This window comes from Diadema setosum, chromosome 12 (assembly GCF_964275005.1).
Source record: "Diadema setosum chromosome 12, eeDiaSeto1, whole genome shotgun sequence".
Classification (NCBI taxonomy): Eukaryota; Metazoa; Echinodermata; class Echinoidea; order Diadematoida; family Diadematidae; genus Diadema; species Diadema setosum.
In genome coordinates this window covers 9,067,073-9,087,724 of record NC_092696.1, presented here as the reverse complement: position 1 = coordinate 9,087,724, position 20,652 = coordinate 9,067,073, and the positions used below count along the sequence as shown (strand labels likewise).

General features: G+C 39.0%; 1 protein-coding gene across 1 annotated transcript in view; it reads right to left on the bottom strand.

The window, feature by feature from the left end:
* The window catches only part of LOC140235589 (myelin regulatory factor-like protein), a 38,123-nt gene that overhangs the window by 7,427 nt on the left and 10,044 nt on the right, over positions 1-20,652 (bottom strand). The window contains exons 3-16 of the mRNA XM_072315594.1: positions 19,580-19,768; positions 17,391-17,939; positions 14,679-14,782; positions 10,819-10,866; positions 9,519-9,657; positions 7,653-7,746; positions 7,097-7,275; positions 6,370-6,571; positions 5,767-5,847; positions 4,430-4,549; positions 3,214-3,599; positions 2,484-2,654; positions 1,158-1,217; positions 365-444 (exon numbers count right to left, since the gene is read on the bottom strand). Of these exons, the coding sequence (XP_072171695.1) occupies positions 365-444; positions 1,158-1,217; positions 2,484-2,654; positions 3,214-3,599; positions 4,430-4,549; positions 5,767-5,847; positions 6,370-6,571; positions 7,097-7,275; positions 7,653-7,746; positions 9,519-9,657; positions 10,819-10,866; positions 14,679-14,782; positions 17,391-17,939; positions 19,580-19,768 (2,402 nt within the window). The remainder of the gene's footprint in view (positions 1-364; positions 445-1,157; positions 1,218-2,483; positions 2,655-3,213; positions 3,600-4,429; positions 4,550-5,766; positions 5,848-6,369; positions 6,572-7,096; positions 7,276-7,652; positions 7,747-9,518; positions 9,658-10,818; positions 10,867-14,678; positions 14,783-17,390; positions 17,940-19,579; positions 19,769-20,652) is intronic.

Sequence of the window (20,652 nt, the reverse complement as noted above, 5' to 3'; positions counted from 1 at the left end):
GGGAATTTCCAAAGATTTCTAGAGTGGTTAATAAATTCGTGATCATGGAGTCCAGTACTGAACGGAGAGGTGTACATGCATACGTCACTTTCACAACGGGATCAGAGTCAATATTTTTGAGGGTCTTTAATTTTGCGAATAGCACCTGACTCGCGAAATTCGTGAAAATAAAGACCTCACGAAATACATTGTATTCAGCGTATACAGAAATCAGTCTGATTCAACACAGGACTAAGCTCACTGAAACATCTTCACAGAATTTGTGAGGGGGAGTAATGGAGTGCACAGACCCAAAGCTTCACAGCTCTACTAAGAATAACGGTCACTACGTGTCCTTCGCGCAGATTTGGAAAAGTGTGCTCACCTTTCTTGGCAGTGGAAGAGCCTCCCGTGGTGGACGCTTTAAGAGTTGCGGTGAGGGAACTCGTCACTGTTGTAAGAACACTGTTTGCGCACAACGCAGACAAAATTATAGCACGAAAGTAAGTCTTCAGAAGATGTTTTTATTTATCATATCAAGGAAAAGTGTCATAAATGACTGCAAATAGCACGTTTCAATACACACAAGACAAGGAAAAGGAGAAATCAATGAGATTTTACGAAGAGCAGAATGTCACTTCCCTAATTGTATTCAAGAAGTAACCAGCAGCCAAGCGTATCTTGCTGTTCAAGACACAAGCTATACAAGGTAAACTTTGTGGTCCTATATACTGCTGCCATCAAAACAGAGGACAGGATTGAAATAAATGGGAACATTACATGACTTGAATGCCTCACAGTAGCTCAGTTCAGGGCAATACATTTGAAATTTGCTTGAAGATTATTTTTGTCTTGCAAGAACAGACTATTGAAAGATCATTTTAACCTTTGAACTTAATATCAGCATCAAATTACAATGCCTTCACAAATGACCATGCTTACAATGGACACTGCAAAGTCCCCAGAAATGGTCTGGGCCACTCTAACTGCATAATACATCAAATACTGGAAATTTTCATGAGGCCTTTAATGCTTCTGCTTCGCCGCTTCACAGAGTCAGGGTGATCAACTGCTTTCTACAAAATTAATTCTTTCTGCTTTAGGTGATGGCTGGAAGGACATGAGCTACAAACAGTGCTTGATGAGGTCTTGTTGGGACGGTGCATTCTCACACTTACTCAGTCTGTGGGAGATTGTTGTTCCTCTCCATGATGTACAGTGTGGCGATTGCTGCAAAGCTATTTCAGTTGAGAAGAAAGGAGAGGGGAGAGAGAGGGGTATCTTGAGAATCCACTGTAATTATTATATCAAAATACTGGATAAGTTATAAAAAAAACACAAGCAAACACAGACAAAAACCAAAAGAGATATAAAGGGTTGCATGTGGGTATAAGATGTTGGCAAGACAGATACACTTGGACATCAATGCAACCACTGTCAACACCAGGGAAATCATTTTTTTTTTCAGCTACCTCTTTTTCACTGCTTTGTCGTGACCAAATATAAGCATTGTGGTTGTTCTATGATACTGAGTGATACTTGGCATTTTTTTTGTTCATCTGCCACATCTGACACTATCACATTCTTACTTGACAGGCAAACATAAAAACTTATATCAAAATTAAAATCAAATGTTACCTGCAAATCAATCCTGAAACAATCTGATGAAGCCTAACTTCAATGCAGTCAAAACATGACAGATCCGACTTGCATTCATCCTCATAACATCTGATCCAAAACTTATCTCTTGTCTACAGTTGGCAGAGCCTGACTACATGAATACACACATCACACCGCTCGCTGGCCATCAACAACGCTTTGCTATAAAGCTGGGTTCCCTTCGCTATCATTACTTTAAAACAAAACAAAAGCAGAAAGATGCTTTTGAGAGGATCAACACTTTGGGTGTTTTGAGTGTTCATTGGAATAGAAAACCCCACAGCATTGCACACGCTGTTCAAAGTTCCCGGCACGGAAAGCGTTAAGAACGGAAGTGGCAATTTCTCACCGATATGCTTTTGAGAGGATTACCACTTTGTGTGCTTTGAGTGCTCACTGAAACAGAAAACCTGACAGCATTGTACACACTGTGCAATGTTCCTGGCACAGAAGGGGTTAAAGGTCCTGTTTACTTTTGGGAGCAGTGATTTAAAAATGTTCAAGATATCACTTTTGATGCATATATGTATAGGTCAGTTGTATCACAAAACATCCAACCATCTCAAATTTTTGCAATAAAGCCTAAAATCTCACAATTTTTCTCTTTAAACCATAACTGTAAATGGTTTAGTCTGGAAACATTTTTATTGTATAACTATTGTTCACATCTTGTATATTTAACAATACCTAACATTGATTACATGTATACGAGTTCAAATTTTGACATTGGTTGTTTGTATCCCTAACTCACATTTTAGAACTATTTTGAAGCATTAATGCTGGGTTTTCATTTCATCTGCAAATGGTAAATTATGCCTTTAAGACTGGGAGTGGCAATATCTCACCAGAAGAGCATGATCAAGACGAGGGCGACGATCAGCATCTGCATGGATCGAGGCGAGAGGCAGTAGCCGACATCCTGCTGACCTTTGCCCTTTTCACAGCTGCTGCCATTTTTGCCGGAGCCGGAGCTCTTCCCCTTGGTGCTACCCTTGGACTTATTGCTTCCGTTACGACTGCAGGTGGGATAACAAAAAAACAAAAAATACAAAGAAAAGTGGAATTTACATACTGGTACAATGAATGTGGAAAATGTACGTACAAACATGTCTTAATGGACTGCATGTATGTACATGACGTATGTATGCATGTACATACGTGTGTATGTATGTATTTCTGTTTGCATGAGTATTATGATGTAAGTGCATGACCGTGTGTTTGTATGTTTCATGGAAGGTATGATATGCATAGATTCAGAGGCAGGTGAAATAGTGCATACGCCATATATTTCGCAGGGGTTTCATTTTTGTGGATTTTGCAAGTCAGGTGCTATTTGCCAATGTCAAAGCACGCTAAAATATGAATTCTGATCCTGACACGGATGATTTCACGATACACCACGTATTTTTTCTTGAATGTGAGTGCAGTTCTGAGTGGCTCTTTTCAGGACCACACTCACTCAGATCAATGAAAGACTACATGGTGTACTGTGAAACCACCCACAAACAAGTGTCTGCGAATATGTCGCTGGTTTTGCAGAGATGAATGGCTATCCAATACGAGACAGGTGCTTACCTGAGGGTCCCAATACTGGTGTTTGACTTCAGACTGTCGATGCGCTTCAGCTTGGACAGCTTCTGGTTCATCTTCTCCAGCTCGTCAATGCGCGTCTCTAGGTTGTCCGTCAGCCGGACCAACTCCTTGACTGCGCCCACGTTCTCCATGTAGATGCGGTCCTTGTTGACCACCAGGAAGTGTTCGATCTTGGCCCCGTTGGGCAGGTGGACGGTGCCGGTCTTCTGGACGGCGTCGGGCAGCACCTCCATCACCTCCTGGGCTATGACGCCCGTCTCCAGCTGGTCGCACGGAGGCAGGCCGGCTTGCTCGGCGAAGGCCGGGATGTAGCGGTACCGCATCACCCGCATTTTGCCGATGTTCTTCAGCTGTTCTCGTGGATCCAGCTACAAAATCGAAAGACAGCACATATTTTCGCTTCAGTTATCTCCCCAAAAACAATCTTAATATAGAAAACATAGGGCAGGCTCTTCTTGGAGCATTTCTATTGTTTGTCATCACACTGTATTTGTATCGAAATGAGAGGTCTGGATAAACCTTCGCAAATGAACAATTTTGGAGGAATCCTTTCGGGTGTAGAGTCCATTAGGTCATGGTACATCGTGTGTCATTTCAGTGTGTCATGCCTGTCATAGTCGCTCATACAACGTCCATCACATCATTTGAATACTTGGACAATCTACAGACTGCATTACTAAACGATTTATTGAATAACTGAACAAAGTGACCAAAACCTCTATGAACATTCTCTAAAGTTGCTGCACTGAAACAAGAGAGTTCTTAGTCAGCTGTAAGTACCCATTTAAAGTGGGATGGAGAATACATGAACAATGCTGAAGGAAGCAGCTTACTTCTAAATGGGTATGTACAAATAAAACCGGCTATGCTACAGTGATGCCCACAGCTAAAGATAAGTAATTCTGCCTTTTATGTAATAGCTTCGTCATATGCCTAGTTGTCCTTGTCTCTGTCATAATACATGCCATGTGCTTCACACTCTGGGCAAGACAGTCAGAGGGAAAATGCTGTAGGCTTGCTGTAAAATCTTTGGCACAGGCTTGCTGAATATTCTGAGAGTGATGAAGCGCTATTTAGCCCACGACAATGTGTCACCTTTAATGTTGATCTAGAGAGTAATACAATCATCAGGCTATCTTAAACCTTCTGATTTACTTTTGAAAATACTCCTGCTAGAATTCACTTAAAAAAATCTCACCTCCTGGAAATCTTCCTTTGCCCTTTTGTCAGAGGGCTGCATCACGTGACCTGTGACCTTCAGGTTGCCGTTGACAACCAGCGCCTCATCCGGCCTCTCAGTGTTGATGCCAATTCGTCCCTGTATAGTAGAGTAATTGTTGCACTGGAACTGTCAAACTGACCAACAGGCTGGACATGGGATAACATACTGCTGACCATTAAAGATATCTCACACTAATTTTTATGTGTGTTTTCACCAGTGGGCAAGTTCACAGTGGTAGGAAAATATATCAACATGATTACAATATCACAACATTACATATAAAGCAAATGGCTTGGAAGGTGTACCACTGAACATCACACCTTCATAAGATTTTATAAGTACTGTTTACACAAAGACATGACATGACATTAACAGTTACAGAAACACACAAATGTGAGTTACTTCATCACCTTCACTTGCGCTATTAGTGTATCATGCAGATCAATTACTGTATACGCCGCATATTTCGCGAGGTCTTTATTTTCATGAATTTTGCGAGTCGGGTGCTATTCGCGAAATTAAAGACACACAAAAATAATGACTCTGATCCCCTGATATGAATGTGATGCACACTTATACATTTCTCCATTCAGTACAGCACTCAACACTCGCGAATTTAACCACTCACGAAATTGTCGGGAAGTCCTGATTCGCGAAAATTTAGACTTGCTTAATATATGGCATACGGATACAGTATGTGATCTTAATGACAAACACCTAAAGGAAAGCACAAGTATGTAGATCTTGCACTCTCTGCAGTAACAATTCCTTACTTTTGAATTATGTAGTAAAATATCAATCTGCAGAATTGAGAATTATCAATTAGACTAAAGAGCGAGAGAAACAAGGAGAGGAATCTGGAGTTCTGGGGGGTGTTTCATCAACATTTGTCGGCACTGACAACTTGATCACCATAGTAACAGTCAGTGACCAGAGCATCTCAGCCAATCAAAACCAAGGATTTTGCTGAAATTGGTCAGCGGCGACAGTTGTCGGCGCTGACAAGCGTTGATGAAACACCCCCGTTCCAGGTTCATCTTGTCACTACTGTTCTCTGGTTTAGTTCACATGGTAGCATCATTGACATGGAAGCATGCAGCCAAAGGTTCAAATCCCACAGTGGTTCCTACTTTCCACTTGGACTATTAGCCTTTGTATCCATACAAATGATCAACACTACAGAGAGCTATTAAGCACAGATACATCACTGATCATAACACCTTCTTCCACCCAACAGTAAGTCACATACATCATGTACATAGAAGACAGTTTGTATGTTAATCCACAATACTGTAAAAAATGGCGCATCTCACATTATGGAAGATGGAGTCCTGGTTTGATCCCTTCTGCCAGAAAACATCAACATCACTCTCAAACTGGCCCGGGTTGGATGCCTGCAGTCAATATAAAGATAGCCACATATTAGACATTATTTTAACTGAAAAACTGAAATACTAGAAGGCATCAATAATGCCTCCGGCACCCTTCAGGTGGAGGCATAAAAACCACCTGCTCTACTGGCAGGTATATGAACAACATGTACAGATTTTACAATGTACACTGTAACAGTGGGAGCAAGACTTTATTTGTTTTATGCTTCCAGTGATAATAAAAGACAAAAGATATACTCTACCACCTAGGGATACATCTTTGCCTGTTCAACAGTATACTTGTGATAGAAGTAACAGAAGTTTTCTAGTTCATATATTCCACAGCATTCAAAAACAAACAAACAAACAAACCTGGAAACTAAGGAAACTTGTCAAGTACAATTCCCACTAATAAATTTAAAAAGTCTTTAAATTGCCATAATGCATTAATGGTCATCCAATCATAGACAAATAAATACATATTGATAACAAATGTCCGATACACCTTGTCGGAGATAACACAAGAATTCTGACATCAGTCATTACCCTGACGATGATTCTCTCAGAGACTTGAGATGCTACGGTGTAGATCTCGTTTCCCACGTGAGCCTGGATGGAGACGACCAACATGAAGTAGCGCTGGTCCGGGTTGGGCTTGCCCTTCTTCCGCATGTTGTTGGATGTCGTCTCGCTGAAGTGAAGCCGCCCGATGGTCGCCTTGACAACGTTATCCGGGATGATGTCAATCCTGTAAGCATTACAGAAGGGGAAAGAAATGGTTTGAATGGACACAAGATTTGAAATTGTCATCTCTGAGTAGATCTCTCAGTCTGGCAAAGATGGTATCTTCCTTTTCCACAAAAAAATTTGCATGAGGAATGACCACATTTATCAATATTGGCTCGCTCATGTTGTCTCCTAACTCTTGGTCTCCTTCCATACATACTGTTTCTGTTTACCTCTGTCTGCGCTCAACATTATCCATCTCATTTCTTACTCCCAGCATCACATTCTTTACGACATATATCTCAAAGCTCATGTCTTTTGTATTAAAGCATTTAAAGAATTCCTATTTGACCACTTTCATAGAGCACATAAATTGCACGCATACTTCGGAACCAGTAAATGTTTCTCAGTAAAATCAACAGGGCAAGAGGCATACCATTGTATTTACCAGATCATCTAAACATGGCAGAAATAAGCAACCACTGATTCTTACACCCCTAATGGATGCCACCTTGCTAGGCATGAATGTGATCTCACATCTACTCACTTGGCGGGGACAAAGGGTTTCTTGCTGCGGTCTGCCTGGGACTGCTCCACCCGGATGTAGGAATTCATAGCTTCCACTTTGATGCCGTGGACGTGGATGCAAAAATTGTCCGCTGCCTTCAGGCCAGACTCCGTCTCCACCAGCCTTGGCTGACCGTTGACACACAGGTGGACGGTCACCTGTCATCGTCAGCAAAGGTGGTTGGTCAGTGAAATGAGGTGCTGAGGTGAGCAGTTAACTATCATATCACTGAAGAAACCACTCTAAACAGGGCTATCCTAATTTCATTTCTCACTATCTTTCACATTCACCTGCTGCTGTATGAAGTGCCAATCTGGAGCATGCTTTTACCAACATGTTTAAAACACACACAGCTGGACTCGTCTTAGAATATCAAAAAATGATGCTCTATCCTTTATCCCAGAGGTAGTTTTCTTGGTTAGCAAAATGATTGCTTCCAATACATTTAGCATCAGAAGAAGTATAATTATGAATTATAGAATTTTACAAGTCACAGAAGAACTACTAGTGAGGAAAAACAAAATTTCTTTTCTACCTGAAAGTGATTCTTCTTTTGGCACACAAATGCGTCGTCTGGTATTGAGAAGTTGAAGCCTTTGTCAGCCTCGACGCGATAGCTGAGAGTTGTTCTGCAGGTTGAGAAGTGTAAAGTTTCATTAATTGGACATTCATTAGCAGAACTCCACGAGAGCAGCAGTTAAGTACCAACAATACATTGTGAGTGGTTTGGAGAATAAAGATAACAACAGCACATGAGAAACCTAAAGTACGACTATGGTACATATTAGGTTCGTACATATTGTATACAGTGTTTTTGTAACTCAGATCTTACACTTGTATGTGACTTTACTGGAAAAATTTCTAGAGGAAAATTGCTATGAAAACCATCCCCATCAAGAACAAAATAAAACAAAACAACACAAAAAATGAAATAAACCCCAGCAGTGTGCCTTTCCCAAATAATCCTGTTTCTACAACTACATGTACATTATTTCAGTGTGCTCATATCATGCTTAAAGTCAAAACTGTGAAGAATAGATTTCATGTACATACGTGTATTACCACAGCTTTCAAAATGCAGGTTCCGAGATTAAGCAAAGGTACTAAATTCACTGTTTGCCTGGAGGAATATGAACTTCTTTACCTATAGTTGTAGGTCATTGCTGCATTACAGGAGAACAACTAAAGCCGAGCTGGAACTCAAGCTCACACATTAAATCTCCAGTTGTCAGTTTTCTGACACATCTTATTTGAAGTATCGATTTAACACTAGTAGCAGGGGAGTGTTTCATTATCATCTATAAATAACATTACTGTATATGAATACTTGTACGTGACTTGCACGTGCCTTTGAACGTGGTAGCAGCTTTGCAAGCAATTGTTTTCCAGTCATAGTACAAAATGTACTTCAGAACAAGCAAACAAATGTACAAACATCCAGTCATGTTCACGATTACAAAAATCAACTTGGTTTTGTATACAAATACAATGTTACAATGTATGATACCAAATGCAGAGTCCCACAAATGCAGGAGCACCAAAATGAAACAGTGGAAATTAGGGAGGTTCCAAAGAGCATTTAGAGGAGATGCCCGAGTGTTACAGTGTACACGCATCTTTATAGTAGGTAGTAACAATTCCCGCATCAGAGATACACATACTTTTATCTCTTTTTTTTTTCTTTCTTCTTTTTGTAAATCTAAACAGCAGGATATTATGACAGTTTCTACAGAGCCCCCTACAGAATTTCGGAGAACGGGCAGCTCTATTACACGCACAATTTTGATACACTCCTGATCAAGAGGATGAGATAATCCCTATTCACTGTCTGCTAGTTTCACATTCGGCACCAATTGCTAAATGAACAAGGATCAAAGTACAGTATGTTAGAGTTGAACAGGAAGACAGCAAATAGAAAGTAGCAGTAGACCATCTTGATTGGTCTACAGTACTTGGGGAATACCGTCATTAGATACTCAGTCTTGCCAATCAGAGCAAAATATATCACAAAAAAGAGACAAAAGAAGCGAAGGAGGAGGAAAATGATGAAGAAGAAGGAAGAGATAGAGGAGGGGAGGAAAAGAAGGTGGAGAAAAGAAGAAGAAGAAGAAGAAGAAGAAGAAGAAGTAGAAGAAGAAGAGGAAGAAGAAGAAGAAAAAGAAGAAGAAGAAGAAGAAGAAGAAGAAGAAGTAGAAGAAGAAGAAGAAGAAAAAGAAGAAGAAGAAGAAGAAGAAGAAGAAGAAGAAGAAGAAGAAGAAGAAGAAGAAGAAGAAGTAGAAGAAGAAGAAGAAGAAGAAGAAGAAGAAGAAGAAGAAGAAGAAGAAGAAGAAGAAGAAGAAGAAGAAGAAGAAGAAGAAGAAGAAGTAGAAGAAGAAGAAGAAGAAGAAGAAGTTGTTCTCACATTTCTTGTCCATTTGCATCCATAATTTTGTGCCACTTGTTGGTCTGGTACGGCTGCCACTTCAGGAACTGGTAGACGGCGTCTGTGTAAGGCAAGCCGTCACCAGCCGGCTGGTCATATATATATTCACTTCCCAGATCTGTCGAGGGGTTTAACACAACAAAATTTTAAGAGATACATAGCTGAAGCATGGGTTAGAAGAATACTGTAAGCTGTGGATTTTGTGAGAGCTTTATTTTTGCAATTTTTTGAGGAGTAAGGTGCTATTCGTGAACTTGAGATCCAGCGGAATCATGAACTCTGGCAATGACGCAAATGTGACATGCAAGCGTTGCTGTCTCCACTCATCACCGTACTCCATGATCGCCAAATTAGCTACTTACAATATTGTCTGGAAGTCTATATTCACACAAAATAATAAGACTCACTATTTTCAGTTGCTATTAGTATTGAAATGTATCATGCATGGGCCAGCAAAAATGACTATACGTAGTACTGCCCTGCCCAGAGGCCAAATAAAAACAACAATAACTTCGGTTGATTAGCAGCAGGAAACTGAATGTTACAGCTCATCCATCTCACAGGGAAATCCCCGATAACAATGATAACACAGGATACAAAATGAAAGAAATTAAACATTTACAAATGATATTGGCTTGAAAGTTCTGACAGAGCACAACTGTGATGATGCTGAAGTAGAAGATGATGAATATATACCATAAAAAATGCAGGGAGAAGCATCCTTCCACACTGACATACAGATGTGTATAACTTTCCATTTCCATAAAAGTTCTTTAATATTTAGGTTCAATTTTAATTATTAAAGCCTCTACCATTCTGATGGTCTGAATTTACTCAATTCATCAAAAGCCATCTGATGCATGGTGTGACAGTTGTACATTGGACATAAGCAACGCAGTGTCCCATCTGCATAGACCCTTTAATACTGTATACGCCAAATATTTCACGAGGTTTTTATTTTCGCGAATTTCGCGAGTCAGCTGCTATTTGCAAAATTAAAGACACACGAAAATATGGACTCTGATCCCGATGTGAATTTGAAGTACGAGTGTACTCTTCTCCGTTCAGTACAGGACTTCAGGATCGCAAATTCTACCACTCGCGAAATCGTCGGGAATTCCCCATTCGCGAAAATTTATACTCGCGAAATAAATATGTGGCATGTACGTAGTTGAAGAACAAGCAGTGTGTACTGTACCACTTTCAATTTGCAGTATGTGAGTTATACAAGTAACAGTAAAGTTTAATATTGAATGTTGGTGTCTTCAAAAACACTTACTTGAATTGTAATCTCCCTCGTTGCTGAGCGGGCACGGTGACGGATCAACTGAAACAGAACACAAGAAAATCTGGGCAGTTTAAAGGGATTGTATAGCATTGGTGGAGATAAGAATTGGGCTTTCAACTTTTTGTGAGATACCAAGAAACCACTCATGAAATAGTACAGAGCATATATGTACCATTTTATTAAGGGGAATTCAAAGTTTATTAGATGAAAATTGGTTTTGGATTCGCTGAGACATCCAAAAACAAAGTAAACGAAAGAGACCCTTATAAAAGGTGGGTCCCACCTTTTATTAGGAATGCTCTATTTTGGATATCTCAGCCATTTCAAGACCGATTTTCATGAAATAAATGTTGAATCCCTCTTAGAATTACTGGTACATGCTCTTTCATATTTCATAAAGAGGTTTCTCATTATCTCTCTGTCAAAAAAACAAAATAGAAACCTGAAGTTACGTCTCAACCAAAACTGTACCGTCTCTTTAACACTTTGAATTGGAGGTTTAATTTGTGTATGATTTGCCCCTTGCTCATAGTCCATTAAACCTACCGTATCAAGTCCAAGAAAAAAACAACAACACATTTTTATGTGGTTTTGTGCTAGATCTTGCTATATTTCTTTTTTTTTTTTGTATCTACTGTTAGTGTTTCATAATGTAAAGGAAATAATTTTCTCTTACAGGAGCCATTTGTTGAGTTATTCATCTTTATTGTTTAGACTTAGTGGTGAATGTATGTATTATGAACAGACAAAACTGTCCCATTTTTGTCCACCCATGTTAAACATATGTTCACCACTAAGTTTAGAAATGGTATAGAACACAGTGTTCAACAGAATTTCAGTGAGGACTCACTGTTATTCATCTTTTCTTATCAATATTAGGCAAATCAGTTGAAAAACAAATTTTCAGTGAGTATTCATTATTTGACCTTCATTTGTTAGTACATAGCTTCCTGTCCAGCATCACAAAGCATGCCATACACTGTCATGCCTGCTGTCATTATAATTAAACCGTCAAGCTGACATGAATGTAATGAGATTGTGCAGCCCTGGACAGTTTCAGGTCATCACCGAATCAAACAATAATGAGTTTCAGGGAGTAGCTGTCAATCAGGGAATGCATGAATTTGAAGCAGGATGTCATAAGAAATGGCTTTGGTGTTTAGTCATGCTTTAATGAACTGATTCAATGGTGGTACAGTGTCGTGGCTCCTTCACAATCCATTCCAACTTCCTCTTGTACATTGTAGAGATTTCAGGTTGAGATATGACCTGCATTGTATGGCATTGTGCAATGTTCTGCAGCAATCAGCCACATAACTCAATGCATTCCTTGAGATTCCTTTCACTTGTACTATAAGTGCCCATATTTTCTCTCTTCTTGTCACACTTAACAGGATTTGGGTGGCACAATTTGTCATTCATGACTTTATTCATGTACCGAGGTACACGTTTATTCAAGAATACACATGAAACACTTTGACTTGTCATACGTGTATACACAAGTGTACATCTTAATAAAGCTGAACTCGCTTCTTTTAAAAAACTCCTACAATGTTTTCTGAAGGTAAACACAATTCAAGTAGAGTGTCAGTATAAACAGTGGTGATATGTATTCCTATTTGTGACCGTGCATCACAAAACGAACAAAAAGTTGCACACAGTGATTTTGTGTGAGGACTGAAAATAGGTGAAATGGGTCAACCTAACCAATCTTTAGTTTTTCCTATTTTCTGAAAGAGCAAGTCTTTTTCTATATCATATTAAAGGTCCAGTTTACCTTTGGGAGCAGTGATTTCAAAAATTTTCAAGATATCATATTTGATGCATATGTGTAGGTCTGTTGTATCATAAAACATCCTACCATATGAAATATTTGCAATAAAACCTAAAATATAAGGAGATATCAGGGTTTTTCTCAATAAACCATAACTGTATACGGTTTAGTCTGGAAAAAATTTTATTATAACTATTGTTCACATTTTGTGTATTTAACAACACTTAACATCGATTATACGGATTCAAATTTTGACAGTGGTTGTTTCTATCCCTAACTCACATTTTAGAACTATTCTATAGCACTAATGCTTTCATCTGCAAATGGTAAATTATGCCTTTAAAGTTTGGGATCATAACACAAACAGGAACTTGTGTTTTCAGCAGTTTTTCTCGAACACTTTTTGGTGGAATAGTGTGATTAGTTGTTTCTCATAGAACCCTCTTCCCGTTTCTCAAAAGCCCTGTCCATACACTTCACTTTCAACTCCAATAACTTTGAAAAGAGTGATGCTGCTGCATTGAAAGTTGGCATTAATAATGTACAGAATGTGCTAATGAAGCATGATCAATTTCAGCTTAATCTGATAATCCCATCATTGTTGTCGCTCCCATGGTCAACATCCTGTTTTTTGTTCCATTCATCCCACAGCTGCCATAGCTTGGTATAAAGGATTAAGCGCTTGAATACACCCTGTACTTCAGAGCCTGTTTTCTCAATTCACACTTTCCAGAGTGTGTCCTTTCTTTCCAATATTTAGATAGGTTTTAGATATAGGAGAGCCCATTTGAGTTGAGTTATACATCATTTTAAAGCTTGGAGTCTGCTCTTTCAGAATCTACTCTTAACTAAAAATTCATGTCTGGCGACCTTTCTTTGCTTTGTGATGCAGGGTTACATTTAAAAGAATAAATCAGCACCATGCATGAAAAATATCACACTGAAAAAAATAAAAAACTATCAAGACAATACTGCTCTCTGTAGATGTCTAAAAATTGTAACCACATGCATAGAAACCAAGCTTTTTAATATGACATTCATGCCAATCCTCAGGTTAGCCGATATTGTGCTTGTGTTCATGCTTGTGATATAAACTGATGAATTAATGGTGTGCTTTTGATGGATAAAAATGTGTTTCAAAATTCTCTCAATAAAAATGATGTGGACATGATCTACTATTATTGAAGTCTTTTCAATAAAAATTCATGACTAAAGAAACATATGGATATTTGACTGAAGATACAAATATAGCTATGAAAAGATAAAAACATTACTTGTATGATTTAGCAAACAATATACAGTGCACATTGTACATAATTCAAATTTATTAATGAGGTTATATCTGAGACTACTTCTAGACATGTATTTAGCAATACATGTAGGGTATTAAAGTCAAAGTTATATTACGCATTTTTTTACAATATAAGCATAAAACTAAAATGTAAAGTGCTGGTGACTTGCATCAAAATGTGCCAGATGCTCACCATTTAAGTTCTCTATTACTTATTACAAAATAAATTCAATATGCATATGTGTACGTTTCATCTCTTTCACTACAGATACAAGAATATAATGGATTATTATTGTGTAATAATATCACAAAATGAAAAATACTATGGACTCAAGAAAAAAAAAGATAATAAAGATTAGAAAATAAAATAAGATGATCTAGACCAAGCATGCACAATCTCTTGTCCAAGTATTACCTGTAAGTCGCTCTTTTAGCAATCGGTCTACAGGAGAAATCAAATGATGAAACTACATTTTATGTGTGTACTTCTCTTGTGATGCCAGATACAGGGCACTTGCATTTTTTAATATTCAAATAAACCATGACCTTATTCGTCATTAAAAATACTATCAGACGACAATTATCAGAATGTTTTGTTGTTGCATTTTATCATAGTTTATGGCAACAGGTAACATTAACAAGAGCACAGAAATTATTGATACACACAAAAGACTTCAAGTGAATGGCTGGCTAGCAATACGCCTTGCCAACATTCAGCATGAAATGATACAGAGAGCCAGTGTGAACACAAAGAGTTGGGAAGGGAGGGAGCTACATTGTATTTACCTGGCTCCTGTTTCACTTGCATCAGTTTGTTGAGCATGTTCTGGTTGATGGTGTTTTCTGGAGAGATTGAATGCCGCCTCTTCTTCTGCGTGTGGCCAATCAGACTGTAGTCACATGAAACACAAAACACGAAACAAAACCAAAAAAATGTAAACACTGGAAAATAGCACATCAACTACTTTACAGTAATTCTGGAAAGCATGCATTTGTTGTACTTGTTTGCTTTACATAAAGTGAACCACTGCTAAGTGACTGTGGTGACTACCAAGGATTACTGGGTACATCTTACACTTTTGATACATCCACAATATTCCAAAGAAGGAAGACCCTGCTAAAATGTATTCACATCACATGTACATTGCAGACTTTGCTTCGGGAAGATCTCCATGACAATGCAAAGTTGATGCCACACATGGGCAAAAGAGAGGCATTGTAAAAACAGAAATTTTCGCATGCATGAAACTTTTGCAGCGAATCGAATGTCAGTCGCCAATTTGTGAAAGTTTCATGACGCCAACAAAAATGCTGAACTTATTGCCTCCAATTATGCGTAAGTGTCATGCCATATAAAATGTATGTTTCTGGCAAGCTGGCAAACTCTTGACACTGGTGTTCCACTATTAAAATGACAATTATTACACGATATTCAGTTTGCACTGCCAAGCTGAAGAGTTTGGGGTTCAATTAGCAGTGGACCCTAAAAAGAAGTTTATCCCATATGACTAATGGGGTTGAGTAACTATTTATAAAAGGTCTCTATTAAATTCAGTCTGCATTCAACATTCATTAACTTTACTGTATGTCATGAGGTACAGGCAACTCCCATTATAATAAAGTCCTCAGTACTGGCAGTTTTCTTTCATTATATGTATCAAAATTTCCTTTTATAGCCAAACAATATACAACATGTATAGATAATTAGCTTAATAGTGCCCTGATTTCTACTTGGTTGTAACATAATTTTTGTTATTTCAACTGTGTCTGTAATAAAGGGGGTGCACATGTACAAGTACATGTATATGCACATGCTCATCACTACCTGCAGATGTAGTTGTGCAGATCTTGTAGGCTAACGTTAGTTAGAATTGGAGGTACGTATTAAAAAGCCTGTATGGTAATGTAAACTTGACTGGAATTTGAATAGTAGAACTGCATCACTTCACACACTGGCTGCAGACTAGCCTGTCTTGGTGAAAACTTTTCGCGAAATGAGCTTCTACCGAATGGTGTCTATACCAGTATCCAAATGTGTGGATTATTTGCAATGTCCATAATCAGCACCATCTTCTTTTCACTTTCAAGTTTACCGCAGCACTCCTCCTACCTATCACTCCTACAATATCTTAAAGGGAAAGTAAACCCAAAGAGCAATGTCGATTGAGTGAAAGCAGTAATATTAGTAGAACACATCAGTGAAAGTTTGAGGAAAATCGGGCAATCGATGCAAAAGTTATGAATTTTTAAAGTTTTGGTGTTGCAACTGCTGGGTAAGGAGACTACTAGAGGTTATGACGTATGAGTGGACTACAATATAAAGAAAATAAAAAGGGAATTCAATAAAAATTCATTTTTCATGAAAATTACACATTCCATCAACTTGATACTGACATATGTTAGGGGTAGCACTTATTCCCCCTGCTTTCTGAAAGCGGTTAGTCAAGAACTCTTTTGCTAGAAAAGTGAATTTTTGTGGAATTCCTTTTATATTTTCTTTATATCGTGGTCCTCTCATACGTCATAACCTCTAGTAGTCTCCTCATCCAGCGGTTCCAACACCAAAACTTTAAAAATTCATAACTTTTGCATCGATTGTCCGATTTTCCTCAAACTTTCACTGATGTGTTCTACTAATGTTACTGCTTTTACTCAATCCACATTGCTCTTTGGGTTTGTGTTCCCTTTAAAACATAAGGACTACCGGTATCACTGCATGCTACTGCAGTGTTACTACTGTTAAACATTATATTCGCGGCATGAGATTTTCACGAATTGGAGCTGAGGGCCTTTTTCATGGCAAGAAATTTTCGTGAATTGCAACTGGCATTCAATGCAGAGAGTGTAGACAAGAACTTTTGCGTGCATTTTCAATACTTTCCCAAATCTTGGCTCCTGCGAAATTCGCGAAATTAAAATGTATGCAAACATTCTTCATCTTACAGGACCAACCAAAACTGATGAATACGATTGCATTATATCGATACAGCACTTCAATGACACATTACGTCAATCTGTTGAATTAGTATAAAGACTCGCACGAACTTTGTGGTTCTTAATGGTCTTAAGTTTGAAGACCATGTACAGCCTACATTGATACATTGCTGTTGTCATCACTGTAGGATTTAATTCTACAGAATTATAAATAAACTTTGTTCAAACATGTACAGTGTAGGTTACAAAGAGTGTCATGGAGCTTTGAGGAGCTCTTTACCAGGTGACTGTGTCCAAAAAGTGAATGAAACTTGAATATAGAGAAGTGTATCAAAGTCTTAGACCTTCACCTCAGTCGTGGAGGCAAAGTGCTTCACAAGAGCGATTAAAAACAAAAGTAAAAGAAAAGCTGGACAAAAAAAGATTACAGCTCTGTGTGTAGTGGTAGGGTTCATTGGTGACTATTACAAAATACCTTGGTATCAAAATGAAATGAGAGTCCACACAGGCATTCAATACCACAAAGATTTATGTGATACCGCTGATTACAATCACTTTCCATACCTATCTTTCCTCGTCAATGTGGTGTTAATTGTCTCCCTCATTGGCACTTGTGACAGGCTGGAGGTTACGGCAGTTGTTTGCGAGTCCGCCAGGAAGTTTGTGAACTGCTGCGGCGCCGTTTGTGGCACTCCGGCCGAAATGGAGGACACTCCCAGGGTGACTGGTACCTGCGCCGGTGCAGAGGGTGCCATGCCTGCTGGCAGTCCCAGTCCGGCCGGTACCGGGATACCGTTCAGCGGTAACGTGTGGTCAGAAGGCACTGGTAGCGAGGCTTGCGTTATCATGGGCGTGGGGATTGCACTGCTGTGAGGTATTGTCGTCACCATGGGAACCTGTTGCTGCTGCTGGGGCTGCTGCTGTTGGGGGTTGCCAAGAACCGAGGATCTGCTGATGTTTGTCAGTGGGTGTTCTTGGCTCACCACACCTTGCCCCTGCATGCCTTGAGAGTTGAAGCCACCACCCTGGTAATGGGACAGACATTGGTCCAGCTTGTTGTCTGCAGGCGAGTAAGGCTCTGACCCGGAGTCGGGAGGGGAGTCCGGAATATGACTACACAGAATGACAACAACAACAAAAAAATCACATAAAATTGCATGGGTACACAGGCCAGCACCCAGCATCACAAAACTGTACACCAACACAAATGCTGAATTACAACTGATGAACACAAATGTAAGATTTGTACAATGCGTGTACTACTGAATGGCTTTACATTTAACAACAAACAGCCATATCAAAAATGGAGGAAGCTCACAGAAGAACACTGTATGCAATATATCACACAGGGTCCCATTTCTACAGCTTTATGTGTCGTATATTGTACATTGCGAGTGCAGATCTCATGCACGTTGATGTCTACACCGTTCATCTACACATTACATTTTGTAATCTGAGAGACTTACATGTAATGTAACTGACAAGACCATTGTACAGTGTACAATGAAGATTGTACATAATGTATCAAACGCAAAAACAACAAAAAAGTAAAACTTCCATTTGACAATAAACCATAGTTTGCTGCACCTCTTTTACAATCTCACTTTTATCTCTCATTAAGATCAAAGGCACATCCAGTACAAGACCTTTGATACTACATTTGTAGAGGGTGTTGTTGGACAAAGTTTGACACTCAAGTACATTGTATCTGCCATGCTTCTGATTTTGATATCTGATTATTAAATTGATTTGTTAGGTGAGCATGTTGAAAATGGTCAAAACAATGCCAATCTCACTTTCTCTATTGATTTGGCTGCTGTCCATGGCTGGTTCCGCGTACAGCAAATTGTGAATGATTAAATTAAAGCTGTATAAGAGAGTTTTAAGCAATGTACGCCCATGACCTACTTTGATTGACAGTTAAATACAACATACAACGTATATATATATATGTTGAAGATGGCAATGATCATTACACCATCCATCCTAAGCACCCTCGAATAATAACAAATCCCAGGTCCGGGTGCATTTAAATGCATTATTAAAGCATACAATGTACAAATACCTTTTGTCAAGGCCCTCTCGCTGTATGGTGAAGAGAGCTCAGCTGAGTGGGGTTGCGCAGGGGCCTTTTCAGGGTTCGAAATTGGCGATGGTCCGCTGGCCATTGGCCACCCAAAATCACGACGGACTAGCTAAAAATCATAAAATTCTGAAGTTACTAGTCCGTCTGGCTAGCCAAAATATTTCTTCAGTGTTAAAATTGATTCTAAGTAGTCCGCCTGGCTAGTTAAAAAAAAAGTTAAGTGCGACCCCTGCTTTTGAGATCTGCTTCGCATCTTTTTGTTAGCCCTTTGAATTTAATACCGACTTTTGCTCCCCGATTTCGTGAGCAAAAGTCAACCAATCAGCGTGTCTGTCTGCTCGAACCCGATTTGAATACACCAAATGTGTCCCACAGACCTCCACAGGTGGTCAGTGATGCATGTGAACAGGCATGACAACACCAAGGCTGAGGATGTGGGGAGCACGTCATTCCATTGGTCGTCCAGAACCCATTATTATGAATATTCAGTAGGGTTCACGTGTCATGAATAAAAATGTGTGAAGCAGATCTCAAAAGGCCCTTGCGCTGTCATGAGAGGGACTTGACAAAAGGCTAACAATGTTCATTACGTACGTGCACAACACAAGTACAACTGTACATTGAAGATACAGTTTTTTACAACCACCATCATCATCATGACACACACCTCATTGGAACTGTGGGAAGTCCATCAAGGTCCCCCTCGCTGCTGAAGCCGAGGTTCTCAAAGACGGAGACCCCGTTGTCTGTCATGCAAGGTATGGGTTGTGATTTCGGGGGCAGCAGCTGCCCAGCCGGCCCCTGACCACTGTGGATGAGGCCGAGGGATCCATCGTTGGTTATATCGGATAGTCCTCTGTTGCAGAAAATAAAAAGATGACTTAAACATGGAACTCCATACTTCGTTTTCAAAACTACAGTTGACTTTGATAACAGGGTATAAAAATGAGATGACAAAAAAAAAATAACAACATGGGTTTCAACTATTTGAACATGTGTTGTTAGGAAAGTTTGATATGGAATTAGAAAGTTTCCAATTTCTTTGCAATTACAATAGAGATATTGGTTGCAACTACAAAAATAGTTGTATACATGTACATTAAAAAAAAAAAGTAGAAGATATGATGATGTCGTGCTGGCACAACCCTGCAATTGGTCTTTACCCCAAAATATCCTAATGATAGTCATGTTTCTGGTTGATGATTAGCACAACTACAGTTCATAATTTGAACCTTCCCTCACAAAGTTACCACTGGCAGGCTATTACAAGGCTACATCAATTTGATCTACCAATATAGATTAACAGGTATAAAATTACCAGGTATATTACAAAGTGCAAATGTAGTAGGCTGGAAGTAGAGTGTACACTGTGAGTTTTTCCTCAAGGAATTACCATGGAACCATGGTAACAACACTCTACAGAACTTAAGTGAGAAAACAGAGATGTCTGTATTTAGGCATAATTTACATTACGTGTACATTGTACATACAATGTATCTTCAGCACTATGAAATGCAGTGTACACCTACAATCTGTACAACTGTATGATGTGCAAATGTACATTTTGTACGTAGTGTAGAGGGAAAACCCCGTAGATCTGGACTACATTGTACGGTACATACAAATCGCAGTACATGTACTGTAATTGCAAAAATGTTTGCAGTACAATTTTACATTAATTTTCACATATAAAATTTCGCACTACAATGTACAGTACTTCCGGCTACACTGCAGCGCAAA